The 19,806-nt window shown below is 39.2% G+C and overlaps 1 protein-coding gene across 3 annotated transcripts in view; it reads left to right on the forward strand.

Moving 5' to 3' along the window:
• The first annotated feature begins 5,688 nt into the window (after positions 1 to 5,688).
• Positions 5,689 to 19,806, forward strand: part of VWDE (von Willebrand factor D and EGF domains) — a 39,663-nt gene continuing 25,545 nt past the window's right edge. For 2 of the 3 annotated variants that reach the window (XM_061356483.1, XM_061356485.1), the window contains exons 1-6: positions 5,689 to 5,811; positions 10,748 to 10,932; positions 14,327 to 14,558; positions 16,623 to 16,688; positions 17,466 to 17,725; positions 18,715 to 18,804. In XM_061356483.1, the coding sequence (XP_061212467.1) occupies positions 5,724 to 5,811; positions 10,748 to 10,932; positions 14,327 to 14,558; positions 16,623 to 16,688; positions 17,466 to 17,725; positions 18,715 to 18,804 (921 nt within the window). In that variant the 5' untranslated portion in view covers positions 5,689 to 5,723. The remainder of the gene's footprint in view (positions 5,812 to 10,747; positions 10,933 to 14,326; positions 14,559 to 16,622; positions 16,689 to 17,465; positions 17,726 to 18,714; positions 18,805 to 19,806) is intronic. The other variant, XM_061356484.1, reaches the window with a different exon arrangement.

Below are 19,806 nucleotides of genomic sequence, written 5' to 3' on the forward strand. Positions count from 1 at the left end.
CTGTCAGCTCTCTCTTTGAGTCAGAGACCAGAACTTTTCATAAAACAAAGCCAAAAAATGTGTTTTTTCTGCTTTGCTGAATTCATGTTCTCCTTGCAGAGCTAGCCACAGTTTATTTATTGTATATTCAGAGTTACCAGCCAGCCACTGAATGTGCATAGGATGTTCTCTTCTCAAGGGTGCCATGTCTATATTGGGACGCAGCCAAAGCTGGCTGCACAGTGGCCTTACTGAATCACAACCTAGTAAAGTGGTCCCACATTTAAGGCAAAGGCTAGGACGAGAAACAACAGACCTGGAAAGAAAGAACACAGCTTTTAGCACTAGGATGTGGGAGGATTTTAAAAACCTCTTCTTCTTGACAGATTTTGCTAAACCACGGTTTTGTCTTTACGCAACCAAAGCCTTTGATGCTAATAAAGGTAATCCAAGAATCTGAGAGAAATATTTCATTATTTGTTCATCAACCAAATAGATTATATGCTTTAAGGGTATTTTTTTATCTGCATTTTAGAAAATAACATAATTTAGTCAAGACTTTTAGCCAGTAATGTTAACTTTTATTTCACAAATATCAAAAATAGTACTGCAAATACAAATAGGCTAAAGTCAGTAAGAGTATGAAGTACACAGTTAAGTATTTTAGACATACCAAGTAGCATTTATTTTATATAGGCTAAAGACTTAATTCTGGTTTCCCACTTTTTCATAATTCAACTAAGTAGGAAGACAAGCACAGGAGACAGAAAGTGAAGAAGTAACAGTTGAGTGTTGTATCACACGCAACTGATCCGTGTAATTACAGGTCAGTGCCACAGTTCAGCATGGGTAAAACAAAGATTATTCCATTAATATTCCCATAGCCAAGGGACTTCCCAGACTTCAAAATATTCTGGCACATTCTGCAAAAATACAGCTAAAAGACCTTTGAGTTGAGTTTCAAGCCATTATGTAATAAAGAGTATAAAAATACTTGAGAACCATAAAAGAGTAAGGGGCTAATCCAAAGACAACTGAAGTTAATGGAAAGCCTAGGACTGATTTTATTTGGCTCTTAATGACCCCTAGAGACAGATTTCCTACAATTTATATTAAACCTCCTACTGCTTTTCCAAGGCAAATTACATTAGATTTTTATACTGAAGTCCTTTACTACGTAAGTCAAATATAGTATATACAAGAGGTCAAATATGAAAGAGAATTAGGAGCTAAAACATACTAAAGATGTCATTACTTCCAAAAGATAAACAGACTGTCAATGCTGAGTACATTTACACGGCAGCTTAAAAAATACCCTCCACAAATTTTAAAAGCATTTTGGAAAACAAACATCACTCAAAAGCCATGCAGTTTTCAGAAAAAGCCGCCATCAGAATAAACATGAGCAAACTTCACCTCTTGTAATGCTGCAATGTTAGCCACAGAATGACCAAAATAAACAAATGCATATGACCATTACTGATTCTCTGTTTCTACTGATTTGGTCTCAAAGTTAGGGATAGTGGATAGAATCAAATATCTCATTCTGAACTGGAATTGACAATGTGTCTTCCTGTGTCTTAGCAATGTTTTGGGACATTAGTTTCAGAACTGTTAAACCATGTTTTTAAATCAAATGAACCTTAGCTAAATTAAAACTCACACGACCTGCAATTTAAGGGAAGACTGGAATTTTACTTTAAGGGCAGAATTGATTAGATTAGACAAAGAATGTTAATGATTTATTGTTTCAGAGTTCACTTCCATTCACAGACACCAACTGGCACAATTGAAAATAAATTATTTTTACAAACAGAAAGAACTAAAAACATTAAAGGGCAAGTGCAAGACAACTTATCCCTCTCTGATGTTTTTGGATCTGCCCAGAGCTGTGGGCTATTTCTCAACCATCTGCTCCTTACAGGAGGGGTGTTATCTGCTGAGGGCAACTCTTTCCAAACATTCAGCACTTGGCATTACTACAATAATCCTTTGAAGCTTTGCAGGGAAATTTCTCCCAGCTTCCAAGTTCTGCTTGCAGCTTTATTTGGAGTTATCATCCATGTTCTATCTTTGCACAGATAACAAATACAGCAATATAGGTTTAAAGAGCTTATTCAGATTTACCCTGCCTACTATACAGACAGGCTTAATGATACAGCACAGGATTCCTTTAATAAAGACTTCCATTTGTACTCAGCTACACAGTTTGAAAAAAAATGCTTATAAATAAATCAGAGTGGGCAATTTTAGCTTAATCAGATTCTTCTCAAGTTGTTTGCCTTAGTTTACAAAATACTGCTAAGAACCTCTATGTGTCAGAGCTGGGGATTCATTGTTCAGGACAGCATCCACCCAGCTGCTGCCCTCAGCTCTCAACCTCTGCTTCCCCCTTCACCTGCACCAGCATTCACACTAATTACTTGTTATTCTAAGTAGCCTCCCACAAGCACTGCCTTTGTTCTAGGTGATCCCCTTATTTACCTTTAAGGCTTGGATACAATTACAAAAAAACATGTGAGGCTTTGTCTGTAGCCAAACACTTTTAAAAGTCACAGGTGATTTCTCATTCCCAGTTCACACCTGAGCAGCTATGCACACATATTTGGAGTGTACATATTTTGGTAAACTGCTAGTTGCTGTTTCTGACTTAACTACCAAAAATACTTCAGGCTATTTGTCCTTTATCTGTAAAGAGCCTTCTATCCACTTGCCTGCTGCCCACTCTGTACTGATCCCCCAAATGCAATTTGAGATAACATCATCTTGTTAAATATTGTATAAGTCAAGTATTTCATATATGTTAAGTTCATTATATATGGTGCACTGTTACAGCGATCACACTAGCATGCTGGTGATAGAAGTAACAGATGAAGCAAGAAGTTCCTATGTTGGCTGCGTTTATGAGAAGATTCCCTTTTTCTCTGTCACATTTTTGCTAGGATTCCTGCTATGCATGCACACACATCTGAGCTCCACAGTCATGAACTTATGTAGATAACCATTAAACCACAACAATCTAGCTGCAGCACCCAGCAAAGACTTAGCATCAGCACAGCCACCTTCTTTTTTTTATCTGAATTGTTAAACTTGTGCCGTGAGTATTTTCAGCATTGCTCAAGTCCCTGCTTCTTGTCATCCAACACATCTGTTTTCTCCAACTTATCACTATGCTCTTCCCTCCCTAATAAGTCAGTCCTGAGTCAGCAAAAGCACTTCAACTCTGCACTTCAGTTCATTTAAAAAATAATTTAGTTCATTCATAGACAAAACTTAAGAGTGCACCTTAAATTGAACATGTATGTGAAAGCTTTACTGAACAGACTGAGATTACTAAACGGGAAATTAGCCTCGGAAAAAAAAAATTAAAACCAACCTTAGAGCTGTCTTTATTCACCATTATTCATAAAATCCGCTCTGGGAAATGCTGCACTGTGCTTCTATGTCTAAATGCTCCCTAGCATTGATACCATTGCTCCCTGTGTCGTGTTTTTAGTCAAACTTCAAACTGTTTACAACAGTAATGACTTGGACTACAGAATCATTTATCGAATCTTAAATTCTTTCTTCATGGGTTTTCCTTCCAAATATCCTGCTACTTAATAATATGCACATACACAATTATAGTTTGACTTCATATTCCACCATGGAGGTGTTTTCAGTAGTGAAAACCAAATATACATAACCTACGATTTACTTAATCAAAACTATTTTGATTTTAAAAGTCTTCTCCAACTTAGTTGATTCTATGATTCTATGTAAAACTGTTTAAAACTTTCTGAAATCACAACCTTCTGGATTGGCCCATATTCCATAAGCATGAGGCTGCCCTAGAATTACTTTCATTTTTCACAAATTCACTGTCACTGACACAACTCTGGCTGTGAGCACCGAGTACTGCTTTTGGCAAGCTGTCAGCTCTTTTAACCACAATATGTTCCAGCTCGGCTGTTGCTGTAAGAGGCTACAAGGCTGATAGTAGCAGAGGGAGCTGGTAGAGCAAAACCAGTGCAGAAAAGATGAAAGGTGTCTTTGCTCCAGCAGCCGTTATTGCCACCTCTCTGGGGCTCCTGCATGATCCATGATGAAAGGTGTTAATCCTCCTGTAAATACCACTCCATCATGACTAGCAGGGGTCAAAGAAGTAGCTCAGTGTTTAAATTTTGTCACAGCTTTTCACCTCTCTTTCTCTCTAGGTCCTTAGTTTGTAATTTGTTTTGTAAAATGCCTCTTTCTGTCCTTCTGTCCTCTTTATAAACATGCAGTTGGGGAAAAAATAAAACAAACTCTAAATTAATTTCAGTTGCATGCATCTTTTCAGGATAAAAATTGGTCATATCTGGTAACAAATAATCTTGATAGTTGAATAAACAATTAAGAAAACTCATCCTTAAAATTTCCCTGAATTCTTAGGAGAAAAGTACCTGCCTTGTGGAACTAGCAGAAATTCAAGACTCTGAATTGAACTCTCAGGCTGTGTCAATGCCTCTTTTCAGAGACTCACTGCCATCACGGAGCTGAACTGCTTCTTGCAATATAGAGGCTCAGGGGATGTGGGCAAAAGAGGACACAGGCTGCTCACATGACACTGCTGCGCCTCTGCCTCCGCTCCATGTCCTAGTACCTCCTTCTGCAGCGAAAGCTGCTCTGCAAAGAGCCATGCAGGGCAATACTTCCTGGAAGCAGTCCTCACTGAAGGTTTTACCCTTGCAGGTCTTCAGTGGACGGCAGTAAGCTGTGCTTTAGTGTCATCGTTTATTTGCTTGATTTAGGTCCACATACCCTACAGAGACCCTGAAACATTTCTGTGGACTACTGTTCACCTTGGTGTGTGCAAAGTAGGTCAGTGTCTGCACAATCTCAGGCCTACAAAGAAAAATGCTAGCATTACCAGATCTTAAATGCTGAGATTTGTCCTCTTTGTCCTCTCCTAGACATTTCAAAAGAACATCTCCAGCAAGCCTTGAAACTTGTGTGCTTGAAACTGCTCAATGTTTGCTAAACTCATTCTGCATTAACAGTGTCAAACACGACAAACTCTGATTGTTACCAAAGCAGAAGTATAAAACACTCTTGGTGATCTATGTAAATGACCAAAGGTGTATAGAATCATAGAGTGGTTTGGGTGGGAAGGGGCCTTAAAGCTCATCCAGTTCCAACCCTCTGCTGTGGGCAGGGACACCTTCCACTAGACCAGGTTGCTCCAAACCCCATCCAACCTGGCCTGGAACACTGCCAGGGATGGGACATCAACAGCTTCTCTGGGCAACCTGTGCCTGACCAAAAATTTTAAACAGGCTCTTTTCCAACATTTTTGTGCACATTAGAAAATAAACACAGCTAGGGGTCGGAGGACAGAAAGAGATTGATGCTTCATGACGCCGACCAGCTCTGGGTCTGTCAGGAATATAGGAAAGCACCCCTCCAACAACAACCACCTAGTGTTTTGTCTCTTTTCTTGCTGAAAACCTTCTCCGGTGTGCACCCGGGCAGAGGCCGCCCCGGCGCACAGGACCCACACTCCCCACTCCGTGCGCGGCCGTAGACACCCCACCACGACCCTCGGCGGGGCCGGGCCGGGCCGGCGGGGAGGCGGGAGCAGGGCCGGGCCCAGGGCCGAGCCCGCCGCGACCCCGCGGGAGGGGCTGCACTGAGGCGCAGGGTGGGCGCACGGAGCCTACACAGGAGCGCGGAGTCGCCGCGGGCAAGGGAGCTACCGTCGGTCCGCCCGGCGCGGCGGGGCCATGCCGGGGGTGTCCGCCGCAGCCCGCAGCCTGTGGCTGTGCGCGGTAGTGCTGGGGTGCCTGGCGGCGGCGCGGCCCCGCCACAGAGGTAAGCGGCACCAGGCATCGAACGGGGCAGCGGGCGCGGGAGGGCCCCGAAGGGATGGACGGCGGGCTCGGGAAGGACAGCGCCCGCCCGTAGCCCCGCCGGTCCTGAGACAGTCCCGGGCAGCGGCCGGGTCAGGCCCTACCCGGCGCCTGCACATTGCTTGTGTCCCGGGTCCGTGGTAACGTGTAACGAGTTTCACGGGAGGAGGCTTGCTTAACATTATGAACTGACAGAGTAGGAATTGCCATTGTCACAGTGCACCTGCAGGGAAACCTATCAGAGAAAAAAGGGCAGGACTGTGAATGCTCCCACTCTCGTGCTTGCTGGCCGTTCCCCCTGTGCTGGAGCACACGCAGCCGTACCTGGGACCTCAGCGAAGCGCTGTGCACAACCTGTGCAAAATCCGTGTCTGTGTTGCTTCAGGTTTCTGAGAGAAAACCCTCATAAAGGGTAGGTACTGTAGTGTATTACATTGACAGCTGCGAGCATAGATTTTACTTTATTTCAAAAGCTGCACAACTTATTTACTACCTGTGGCTGTGGGTGGACGTGGGTGGTTCAAAAGTGTTTTAACACCCGTTCAAGTAAGGTTATTTTGGTTCTATTTTCTTCGTTGTTCTGTGTGCAGGAGTATTCATATACCTCATTCATTGCATTGCAGTGCTGTCATTGCTACATTTGTGATCATTCTCTTGTATGTCTTGTCCAAGCAAACTGTATCTTTTGGGTAACTCGTTACAGTCATTTTTACATTTTGCTCTAAAAAGTGTTACCCGAAGTAATTATTGCGGGATAACTTCTTCCAAAAAGTGAACTATCTATTCTAGTGTTTTGGAAGCATTTAAATCCACAAACACATCTAAGCCCTTTTGTTAAATGCAATCCTTGTTATGATTTCTGTCTTGGGATACTGATACAATGCATCCTTTGCAATCAATAGATGCAAGAAAAAGCATCTTCAAGGTCTAAGTGGGCACTTACTAGTGGCACTATTTGTTTGTCTATAGCCATTTGCCAGACCCTTACCTTTGGGGAGCAGGAGATAGAAACCAATAAGCTATTTGTGCCTGAGGAACTGAGTTGCCAGTCCTGCCACTCTGCCTGTGCCAATGTTTTCACTCTGTGAGTGGCTCCTTTTTGTGCCTCTGCTCTGGTTGGCACTCAGCAGTCCTTAGTACCTGACTGCTCCATAATGCTGGAAACATTATGGACAGGTGGAAAATCATCAGCCCCTCTCTACATACAGATTGGAATAGACATGCGAACAGGGAATTGAAAAGTCCTTCCTTTGCAGAACTCATTTTCCACGCGAGTGCCTCAGAGGCAAACATCAGGAGCCACTTAATTATCTCTTTGCGGAAAGTGAGCTCCTGTGTTGATTTCAGGAACCTCTTTTGGTTAATGTGTGGTGTTCAGGGTGCCTATTACCTGACTCAGCTTGTGGCAGTAATGGTACAAACCCCAATGTGTTGGCAGTTTTCAGCATATCTGTCCCAAAAGGCTCATCCACCAGCACAATGCTATCCTTGTATTTAAGATGTTGCGAAAGTTGAATTCTTTTCCAGCTTAGGGTCACATTTCTCAGTATCTGGCAGGACCAAGTAGGTCTGGGATGGATCCAGACAAAGCGCACTGTATTAATCCTGAAGACAGCCAGGAAAAAGCAAATATGGAATGAAATTCTTCTTGGCATGCAGAGACCTCAGTTAAAGAACAGTAGAGAGCCATATGCAGTACACAGAGTGTTTGTGGAAAGCACAGAATGTGATAAGTAAACTCAAATTCTAGGGAAACAGCTGCGATTTTCCCAAGACAGATTGCTTGTTCAGCAGACATAATGCAGCATCTGGACCTCCAAACAAAATGGGACAGTTTGGCTTTCTAGAAATAAGTCTCCTCAGACCCTATTGCACGTGTTGTCTCTAGGATAAGTTAAACCAATGGTGCACAATCTACAACGGAGCCTGAATGTCATGGCCTTAATTCTTAAGTACTCATTTGTGTATTTTGTAATTAGAACTCCATTATTCTAAAGGAAATATTTAAAATTAAAGCTATTAAATCACTAATACATTTAAAGGTCTGAAATCATTAAAAAGAATATTCCCATAAATATGGAAAGATTTCTTTAAGAATAATCATACTTAAATGATAAATTCAGTTACAACTAACATGACTTTTCCATTTTGTGTCAGAAAATGTTAGAACATTTTGTGATTGTGGGTGAAGTCGAGTCAACAGTAGCACATACATCTTGCTATTCTTTAATGTTCCTTCCACACTATGCAGAGCTGGCAGGTAAGCTTGTCCTGTGGGTAAGCTTCCTTAGTGCTATCAAGTCACCAAACCGTGTTTTCAGTTCCTTATTTTATCAGCCTTGACTCATTGGGCTGAACATTGCTGGGTGTTAGACACAGGTGAAGCTTTGCTGGAGCACTGCAGCAAAATCAGTTTTTGTAATTCTGAGAATGAAGTTTGAAAGAATGCTTATGTCAAAAATTATTTTTTTATACATCCTGAATAAGGAAATCATGATGTGAGTGGAAAATGTAGCCAACATTCCTCTTAAATGCCTTTGATTTGAGTAGGGATCTGCGGGGGCAACTTTTTCCACACAGAACACAGCACTAATTTCTTGTCTATGTGTCCTTAATGATGCTTATGATAGTTTTGTTTCTGCTGTTGCTAGACAGCACATCAGTTACACTCAGATGTGTAATAAAATAATTTAATTTTTATTATTTATGATGACAGTTTTCAGTTTTTTTGCAGAATGGGAAAGAAAAGGAAAGAACGAAAAAAATCAACCAGTGTTAAGCAACATGAGACTTCCAAGCATTAACTATGGAAATATTAGCATACAGCTAAAAAGGAAGAAAGAATACACAAAGAGCTGGGTGACATTTTAAAGTGATGGGCATAATAATAAGAAACATATAATTTGATCTTTAGTAGGATTTATGACCCTATTACAAGTGAGTACAGTCAGCTGTTTTAAAGATCTATCAAACAATGATCTAATTAAACTGTGGAAGAAAAGAAAATAAAGACTTGTCTCATGTTTAGCTTGATTTATTAATGGAAAAGGTAACGGATATTAATTGTATCAGGAATGATTCAGTTACAGGAAAGAAAACTTATGAGAGTGCTGTATGAAAGGGAGAATTCCAATAAAACACAGAAGACAGGAAGAAACTTTCACCATGGTTCATAAACTGCTTGTGCTGTAGCTTGCTTGGAAAACATTACAATAACACACATGACTGACCTGTGATTCTTCAAGGGCTTTTCTTCAAATTCCGATGAAGGATAAACTCTTGATAAGGTCAAATTGTGTGGACACAAATAGCCTACAGGCTAATGCCAGCATCTTAGAAGCACAGTGGTGGCACAGTCAATCACATTGACTTCCCTGGGCCCTTAGAGGATAGAAGATAGAGCTATTGTTACCTGCCTGGGTAGCCTAAAGCCATATCAGATTAACTCTTCAGTTTTTGAAAGACTATAGGATTCTCATACTGTGCTTGAAAGAGATTAAGTTCATTCTTTCACTAGAGCATCTTCTCCATTTAAAGGAAGGGAATTACCTGATTCTGAAACTGTTGTGTAATTGTGGTTATCATGTGATATAGTCGTGGACAATGACATTAAAAATGTGGAAGAGTGCATTATTGCATCCTTAGAACCAAAATATGTTTGTAATCAGTGACACAATTACACCATGTAAAATATGGGACAAATACAGAAAAAAAAACAACAGAAAAACTTGGGACTGAAAATTGAAGATCTGAATGTTAATATTAAAAATGTAAAATTATAGAGCTTTTTTTATATCTGCATTTTTAAAAAAATCATTAATACCACAGTAGAGGCAAGAATTAACTGTCATTAAACGTAACCTGAAGTTCCTCTTGCAGTCAGCATCAGTTGGTATCCATTTTTAAAACCAAGGTCAACAGATAGGTGTATTTTAAAACATCATTGATTTATAAACATTCTCTTACATTATTTTCCCCTACTTTAATTTTCCAAACACATTCCTCGGCAAGAATGGCTATTCAGTATGTTGCATGCAAATATGCCATTAGCCAAAACCCTTATTGTCCCTGGCTTTGACAGGAATCAACTCAGCTGCCAGATCAGGCTCAGAAATTCTGGCATTCTGCTTTATTTTTGAATGAGTTTGCATTTAAAACAAACTGTTATAAAGAGCTTTTCAGATTCTCATCCTTCATTGTATCTATCAATAACTTTTAAGGTTTTTTTTGAGCCCACAAAGTCTCTTAGATGTCCAAAAATATGTTTGTCAGTTGTATTTGCCTCATTAAAATTTAGCATGCCAGTTATGCAAATTGACTTAAAAGGTATACCTAAGTATCTGCCCATTTCAGTACACAGTTCTGCTGTGATGCACATGTATACATGCAAACTGTATGAACTACCTCTCATCCATTTGAAGGAATTCTTCATTTCATGCATAGAAACCCTGTAAAATAGTAGCCTGTTTCCAAAAGACCTTTTGATAATCCTTACTCCTCTTGAGGTAAGATTCTGATTCTATCATAATATCTGACACCCCATTTTTATTCAGGTTGTTAGATTTCATAAACATCAGTGGAACTAGAAAGTCAAAATCCAGAGAGAAAGTGTAAACATATTCCCTTCCACCGTTTTTACATCTAGGGTAAATGGCTAATGTGATTATTAGTTTGCATTTATTGTCAAGTTAAAAAAAGGAGAGTTATCACATGATGAATTCTGTTACATTTTTAAAGTCCCAACATACCTATTTGTTACTATGGCTTCAATGTGTTTTTCGGTAAAAGTAGCTTCATGTTGCAATATATCCTTACAAATATCCATTACAAATGCTTATCTTTTCTAACACACTTGTTAGGCATTCCACCTTGATACTTCAATTACTCTTGCTCCACAGTTCTTGAATGCTCTCCTGGTGGGCATCAGATTCTGCAGAGCCCTTACCGAAGCATTGATTTTGATTCATCCCACCTCCAGCAATCAGCTATTCAGGATTTAATATGTGACCATTACCTAACACCAGGATGGTACCGCTTTATGATATTTGATAAGCCTGCTGAGATGCCAACCAAGTGTGTGGAGGTATTGTTACAACTAATTTGATTATGAAAATATATATTTATTTGTAAGAATTTTCCAGTAGGGTGCATACAAATAAAGAAGATGGTTGTGGAGACTTATGTAGAGGAATACAGAGTACCTGTTATCTCTAAATAGTTGCGTATAATAAAGTGTATTAACTGGCCAATTAAGTCTTAGCACTGAAAATTTTATATTGAAAGGGCAACAGCAGAGGATGATAAATTACATCCCTTTTAGACACTCAAAACCTGTCATTTGTAGTCCTTGCTAAAGATGTTCTCAGTGGTAGCGTAGCAGCCATATCACGTTCTAAAGCTGCAACTGTGTGATGGTCAGTCTGTTAAGAAGGCCATGCAAAAGCTGTGTAAACACCTGCAGCTGCATGCATGACTCCAGTAATTGTGGAGCTTTTAAAGTGATCATATTAGAAGAGATTATTTCTAAAATGACTTGGACTAACAGAGCTAACTGAAGATTAGTTGTCTTGTCTTCTGCAAGTCCCCTAAGATTCAAAAATTACTTGGAATATTTAATACCTTAGAATTGCAGTCTTGTAGTGCTTTATTTTGGAGCATACCAACATCTCTGTATGGTTATATTATAAGAAGATACATCTTTGTAGTTTCCTATTTTAAAACATTTCCTTCTTCAAAAAAAAGATAAAAATGTCATTAGAGTATTTTACCCATGATTCTTCTCATTAATTGAAATTGCCTGGTCACAGTTTCTTTAAAAAAAAAAAAAAAAAAAAAAAGAAAAGCTCAACAATTAAAGGCTTTAAAAGGAATACCAACCAGTTAAAACATATTAATAAAATTAAATTGAGTTTATAGCAGCCCTTCTTTTTTTAAATTATGTATTTTATTAAATCTTTACATTAGTATAAAGCCATAAGTACCTTTAATGTGCAGCTGACCAAAGGACTCAGAAGGACGTGTTACAGAGGCTACTGTTATCCAGGCTTTTATACTGCAAAAACCTAGCAAAAAGTATGATTCCTGAAAGAATTTCTTTCACTTAGATTTAATATGAGCAGAGTAATTAATATTGTGGTTTAAACCCAGTCACCCGCACAGTTTCTACTCCCCCTACCCTTTCTTTTGTTCCCTCCCCCCCCACTTCCGGAGGGATGGGGAGGAGAATCAAAAGAACATAACTCCCACGGGTCGAGATAAGAACAGCCCAGTAGCTAAGGTATAACACAAACCACTGCTGCTACCACCAATAATAATAATGATAAGGGAAATAACAAGGGAAGAGAATACGATATCACCCACCGAAATGAGCCCGACCGAGAAGAGAGTGCCCTTCCAAGTAACTCCCAGTTACCTCCTGGGCATGACGTGTTGTGGTATGGAATACCTCTTTGGTTAGTTTGGGTCAGGTGTCCTGTCTCTGCTTCCTCCTGGCTTCCCCTCCTCCCTGGAAGAGCATGAAACTCACAAAGTCCTATGGCCAGTCTAAACATTTGAGCAGTAACTAAAAACATTGGTGTTATCAGCTCTGTTCCCAGGCCAAAAGTCAAAACCACATCACTGCACCAGCTACTAAGAAGGAGAAAAAAATGACTGCTACTGCTGAACCCAGGGCATTAAATCATTGTATTTTCTCAAAAAGGATACTTTTATGCAAAAAATGAGCATGATAAACCAGGGGAAGAACCAGTGTGTTTTGCAGAACAGAGGTTAGACTAGCAAAAACTACCTCAGATCATCCAGGAAAGTTACAGAAATCTGACCAAAGTTCTCAATCAGTCCGTAGTAAGTATTTGTTAAAATAGGCTACCATGCTGACATAGAGGTGCCCATATAATTACAGTTGGAAAGAGATTAATTCAAAACTTACTTAGCAAATGAAATTTATGCATTGGCATCTGCTTTGCATCTGTTGACAGAAACAAGGCATCTGTTTTGAAATCTCAGAGTCAAAACGTTAAAACCAAACTAAAATGGATGTCTTGTTTTGGAATTTTCCTCCTTTCTTTCCTTTTAGGAGAACTTTTATTGTAGCTGTATTTAATCCTTGTCAGAGATTTAGACTCTCTTAAACAATCCATCATATTTCTGTCTATTTCTCATTAATTCTATCTGCTGGATTGATGGTGGGCTCAGATATTCTAGGATTAAGAAAGAAAAGTATTCTTTTGAGATGAGTAATTGCTTAATGATTCTGCAGTTACTCTTTAGACCATGAGATCTAAACACAAGAGTATCCAAGACTTTATTATCAGGTTAAAGAAAGGAATACTTGAAGCAATGTATGAAGGTTCTCTAAATCTCACAATTTCAGATTAGTTTTCATGTAAATATTTGCCAGATGCTGGCTTTAACACTGTGTCCTTCTAGGTGTTTCTCTTCTGTTTGGTTTCTGAAGCACGTGAAAGACAGGAGGTGATCTTTAACTCATTCTGATAACCCATTAACCAGATTCCTCCGTTGTCTCCTTTTCTCAGGATTCATTTTTCTCTATTTCACTGGTAAACTCTTCTATCTGCTAAATCAGATTTACACTACAGTTACCCCAAGTGGTACTACTGTTGTGACCAGCATGGCAGCTGACTTGACCTGAAGACCTCACATAGCCACCTGCAGTGGTGAGGGGTGAAGGAGACTATTCCACAGCAGGCTTCTCATTCCATGAGGAAAAACATTGAACAAGGCTTTTGTTCTCAAGAGGGGGAACAGCAGCCATCTTAAATCACCTGTTCAATCAGCATCTGAACCACAGACCTTGTGGAGCCTATTGCTTTGTAAACAGCAAAGGATTTAGGGTTGCTACAGAGCCACTGTGGTTGCTACAGGGGGGTGCTACAAGCATATCTGTTTCTAAAGGTGGGGAATTGAAAGACAGACAGGGCTTATCAGGTGTCTCACATTTTTGGTGAGGCCTGAAAGTCAGTAACCTTGCATCAGCTGGCCACATCTCTTAGAAGAAATCCAGCAGGTTACTTTAGCCTTCAGTCTGTGGCAAAGGGCAAATGAAATATGTCAGCTTTAGCACCTTTAGTTGATCTACCCCGTATTTGCTGTGCTCTGGTAGCATTCACACAGTTTCTGTGGGTTAATGGTTGTAGAGTAATTCACTAAGCCGTAACACAACTGTTAGGTTTTTGGGGCAAGATACTCAGGTGTGGCTCCTGGTTAAGTTCTTCAGATAGTGAATTATAGCCTGTCTTTAAAAACGCAAATTCATTGGACTCAGAGAAGGACTTAAGTTTCTTTTGTGTGTATTTGTATTTAACCTTGAAAGTAGTCAAGCCCTCAGTTATACTGTCTAAACTTTGCTAAAAGCTCATTCAGGAAATTAAATGGATATATATGCATCTCTCATTAAAGCACAGCTACAGTTTGATAAAGCATTAACCATTTTCTGATGTTTTTCTCTGGTGCTGAAGATGAATCACTGCGGTACTCAAGCCCCTGTCTGGTTGTCTCTGAGGGAGTCAGAATCCATGCCTCGACCTGGTGAGATCAAACACTTAACAGCTTGCGCTACATGGCAGTTTTTCTTCAGCACTTCAAAAGACTGCTGTCTTTTCCGAATCCCTGTCAGTGTGAGGAACTGTGGAGATTTCTTTGTTTACTTACTGCAGCCCACCCAAGGATGCATGGGGTATTGTGCAGAAGGTGAGAAAATGCGTGCTCTAACTCAGTAAAGTGTGTGTGTTTATGTGTAGGTGTGTTTCTCTGGTATTTGGCTGAACAGAAACATCTGGAAATACTTAGATATGTTAAAATTCCTTGCAATCCTTATTTATAATACTGATATAAAAGAAAAAATATTCAGTATGGTTAGGTGGGTTTACACCACCCCTTTCTAACTTACATTTAGTATTCTGGTATTGTTCAAAGCCTACACACTTAACCTTTGAAATTTTCCATACAAGGTGGGGATATAAGATGCATCTAGAAGTTGAAATTCAGAGTACTTAACAATGGCACTTATACTTTGCAAATACCCGTTACTGAATATGTGTACAATTGCGTGTCAGGGTAAATTTTGTTTAGTAATCAAACTCTATTTATATCAATTATTGTTTAGCACTATTAGAAGTATTTTTTTTACTGTAACTTTAATTTTTCTGGAGAGCATATAGATTGTTGCTAGAAGAAAATTCAACACAGAAATGCTCTACTGATACACACTTTATTAGTACTATGAGAAAGAGCTTGAGTCCTTTTGCAATTTCTTGCTTTGTCTTGGACCCTTGTGCTGCAAAAGTGTGTTGGTGTTCACAGCTCAAAAGTTCTGTATTTCATTATCCATGTCACATGTTTTAGATAACTAAAGGATGGCATGGTTAAATCCTCACAGTTATAAATACTGTGAAGCAGTGACAAATAAGTGGATTAGGAAATTCTTATCAGCGTGTATAACATACCCTTGTGAAAATACTAACAATATTTCTATGCATCATATACTGTATTGCTCTTAAGTCATATTCTGTATTACCAACTGCTTTCAAAAGCTTAATAACAAAACTCTCAGTGGGTTTTCTGGTGCTTTATCGATCCGTCAGTAGACCTTTAGATCCTGTTGCTAAGGCATTCTGCAAGGTTATTGACAGTAAAAAAAAATGCCAGAAATGGGACATTTCAGCACGCAAGTGACTGAGGCAGTGGAGAAATTCTGCGCTGTAGGACTTTGCATTTGCTTTGGATGATAGCTCATGAAGAGAAAGAGGATATAAAAAACATAAGCAGTGATCTAGCAAGTTTTTACTGCCTCAAAACAAAGGAGGTAAGAAACATAACTGGTTTGGCTCTACTGAATACTGTAAATCTGAAACGCATTTTGAGTTTAAAAGCCCTCTTTTAGAATGATGTTTTCATAAGAAGTGCATTGTACTGTTTTTTAACATATAGTACATTTTTACATGTACTGTTCTGCTTTTTACATATAGATTACCATGTGTACTGTGTTTTCTCTTTAACACTCAGTAGCTGTAAACACCTGATGCAAATTTTCAATCTCTATACGCTAAGGAATCCAAGCATTGTAACGCTTCAGTGGAACATCAAAAATCTGCTCTTCATTCTTTGTGGTAAATGGGCTTTTCAGTATTGCTGATGCCCTTTGGACTTAATTTGGGTGGAGTGGCTAACCTCTTTCTACTCCTGGTACAAATGCATTGGTATTTTAATGTTTAATAAAAGTTCCACTTGACTTCTTTTTTGTTTGTTTTATAATATTGAAAGTACCAAACAATAGGAATGCGAAAGCACTTTCTTTTTTTAGGCCCATGTGAGAAAGGTGATTTTTTTCAAGGAAGGTTTATACTGTACTTGGCTGTCAGGAGCTACAGTTAATGAATGAGCATTCAGATTGTGGATTTGGGGAGACAAAATATATATTCAACAGAATAATTTAATTCCTTTTTATTCACTAACAACGTCTCTAAATATTAGCTGGGTACATCTGCAGTAAAAGTTGTGGAGGTGGTGGAATATTCGGTACCCTTCCTCCCAGGTGTAGCTAATCTACTTGTGGTTACCAACACAAGGCTTTGTACTGACTGCTGTGATAATTGTGTATGGATCCGATTACAAGATTGCTTCTGTTCTGCTAGTTTAAACTTCAATTAGTGCCTTGTGATACTTGGTGTATTTTTAACACAGGGCAGTAATTTAAGAGGATTGGTGTACATACTCTGTATGCATGTGAATATACATTTTAAGAGCAATTTATAGTTGTTTCAGATGCAAAGGCACAGACCTGTGATCCTGAGGGAAGGGAAATTCAAGGCGCCTGTAGCAGTGAGTATTTTGTTTTGATTTTCAAGATTTTCTATGCATCTGTGACACAATAATGTCAACACTTTGTCATATTTTGTTTTGAATAAGACCATGTTCATGTTCTCAACAGTATTGCTCAGTCTGCTGCAAAATGAGCAGTTTGGAGGTAATTTCAGACCTTGGTTTACAAAAGTACTTTCTCAGCATGATGTGCAGAATAAATACCAGAGTGTTAAAAAGTAATTTAAAAAAATGCTGATTTACAGATTACCTTGATTCTTTGGGAGTCAGGTATAAGATGAATCTACAGATCATACTGTTGCTTTTTGGTTTTCCTGTTTCCTCCTTCTTCCTCCCCCTTCCTTTCTTCGTAAGTAGAGAAGATATCCTTCTTTCAGACAAATTCCGCTGCAGGCTACTCTCTCCTGTTAGGTAAAATAATGAATTGTATTTTATTCTCTTGGCGGGACTTTTTATTTGCGTGGTTGTTCTTGGTTGATTTGGTTTGGTGTTTTTTGTATCCCTGCTATTCAGCACCTCCCTGTTGGCTAGAATGTAATCAAAGACTGATGAAGAGTTTTTTCTGCTTTTAATAATTAATACAAGGAATATACCAATTTTCTGATTCTCTGAGAAACTATGTAATATTTCCCTATATGAAAAAAAGGTAAATATTATTTGGCAAATAAATATTTAAATATTATTTGGTAAATATGGCAAAATATATGTCAGTGTCATTTCATCCAGTACTGGTTTTGCAAATAATAAAAAGCACAAACCACACTTCTGTTTGACTAGGTAACATGGCTTCTTCATTGTCTCCAGCTGTGTCACCACCACTACCAGCCATTCCTGAAGTTATAGCAGAGCTGATCAAAGGCAGCATTTATCTAAGGTGTACCTTTGGCATTCCTTCTGCAAACAGCTCAGTTGGATTCACTATAACTTGGTCAAGACTTTCTCCTGAAGGTATCAAAGAAGAACTGAAACATGAAACAGCATTTCATGGCTTCTCACTTCTAGAGTTAGATGGGATAAGCATCAGACTGGGAGACAGAGTATGTTAAAATGAAATTATTATCTCTTTATATCTTTGTGAATATGTCTCAGTAGACGCTAACAGTTGCTAGAGGCAGAGTTCCAGCACCTTGCTGGATAATTTTTCTTGACAGGCGCGTAATGCCTCTAGTTGTTGCTTATACCAACAGTGCCCATATGAATGTGGAAATACCATGGAATATATCAGTAACTATTATTGCCATTAATGTTTTGAGACTGACTGTCTCAGGACAGTATAGTGTGCATCTAGGGGATAAATGTTTATTTGAGTTGCATCTCCTTCATTCTGTATTGTGTTTTTCTTTGATACTTTAAAGAGGATCTTTGCATGCAACTGCATCTAAGTGAGAGGCTGTAAGAGCCAGAGGTTGTGAGAAGCTGTGTTGTTGATTAATTAGATAGATTTCTTTACTCTGACTCAATAATGCACTGCTGCTTGATGGTTTTGTCTCTAGGATTGGATTTAAATGGTTTTATCTCTGCCACCAAAAGGCATAGGAGTACCTGCATAACCTTGTGTGATAGCAGAATCAAGACCTGGGCTTGAGAAGCTTAAGCATTGAAAAATCTATAAGCTCTCTACCTGTATATACCAAAATATAGGTTATTTTTTCTTGGCCAAATAAAAACACAGAAAAGCACATGGTGGCATGCATGTATGTTCAAACCAAAGCCAGACTGCTTGCATGGCCTACGGACAACAATAGCAATTGCTAATCCTCAAAAATCCTTTGGAGGCTACTTGAATAGCTGCCTGACAGTGTTAGTTCAGTGGCATTCAAAAGTAAAGGCGCAGTCATAAGCATGCGAGGAAAAGGTCTTGATTTGTTTCTCTGTTTTCCTTAAGGTACACTGTTGGTAACTTTTGGTGGAAACAGATGACTGGGCCTCATGAAGCTATCAACCTGACCCATGATGGCTGGGTTTTGTCTTCACATGATCACTTCATATAAAAAATGTATTCTGTTTTGCTGGTTTTGCCCTACAGGTGTACTGTAGCAGTTCTGCTTTTTTTGTGGAGAAGCCAGATATTCAAAGTTCTTCTGTTGAGAGCAAGGAATTTTTTGCTGGCATTAAGGTAATTTTGAAAGAAAATGTTTTAGTTAGTGGGAATCTGAGTGTTGCTACAGCAGTCAGTCCTCTGAGTAGAAGGCACTCAGTATGTATTAATTGTAAATTAATAGCATATGTTGTTGGTTATAGTGAACCTAAATTTGTCAAAAAGCATAAGAGTCAGAGTTGTCTCTGTGCTTATCAAGGTGCAGGAAAGCTGAATTGGCAGCTCACACACGTAGTGAAAGACTTGGTTTCCAGCAGAAATCAGATCTGAGCCCTGATACACTGTTATCCATTATGTTTAACTGCTCCTGCTTTTTCTGGCATGATTTTGGATTATGCCAGCAGGCTCTCCCAGCACATGGTTCACAATATAGCCCAGGCCAGGGCCCCTTCCAGCTGGCCATAGGAGTAAGGGAAGGATGAGGCTGACCTGGTCTGGGCTTGAAGATGGAAACTGGGACATGAGCTGTGACATGCCACTTAGTCAGAGGCCAAGCTCCAAACTTACTTTAATTCCTGCTGTGGATATAGCTGTAGGGACCCATTTGCTGGCTAGGAATGGCACCCAAATCCCAGAAAGATATACTGCATGTCATTACATGTTTGGAATAAACCTGTTGACTTAAGGATTTGCCCTTCATAAAATTAAGCCCGAGCTTATGTTTCTGCAGGATTATGGCCCAGATTTATCTCATGTAAGTGTGAATATGTAGTGTACAGTGAAATGTGTGAATGCATTATTTTTGTTGTCCTGTGAAGCTGTGCTCAGGATTTCACCCAGTGTACAACACTCAGTTGTAGGCCTTTGTGACTGATTTCTAGTGCATTTTTGATTATACATCTATAGTGAGCTGTGTTGTAAGTTTATGGAGAGGAACAGCAAGAGAAATATGGTACTTCCAAATTCTTTTGGGACATTGCTGCCTGGAGGTAGCTTCCGATTCCCTTCCTCTCAGACAATACAACTTATTGTATTGTATTTTAGCTTTCAGAAGTTACACAGAGAATACATTTCTGTGGT

The sequence above is a fragment of the Neopsephotus bourkii genome, unplaced genomic scaffold (assembly GCF_033783945.1).
Source record: "Neopsephotus bourkii isolate Nb327-2 ecotype Australia unplaced genomic scaffold, CSIRO-AGI_Nbou_v1 NB_855, whole genome shotgun sequence".
Classification (NCBI taxonomy): Eukaryota; Metazoa; Chordata; class Aves; order Psittaciformes; family Psittacidae; genus Neopsephotus; species Neopsephotus bourkii.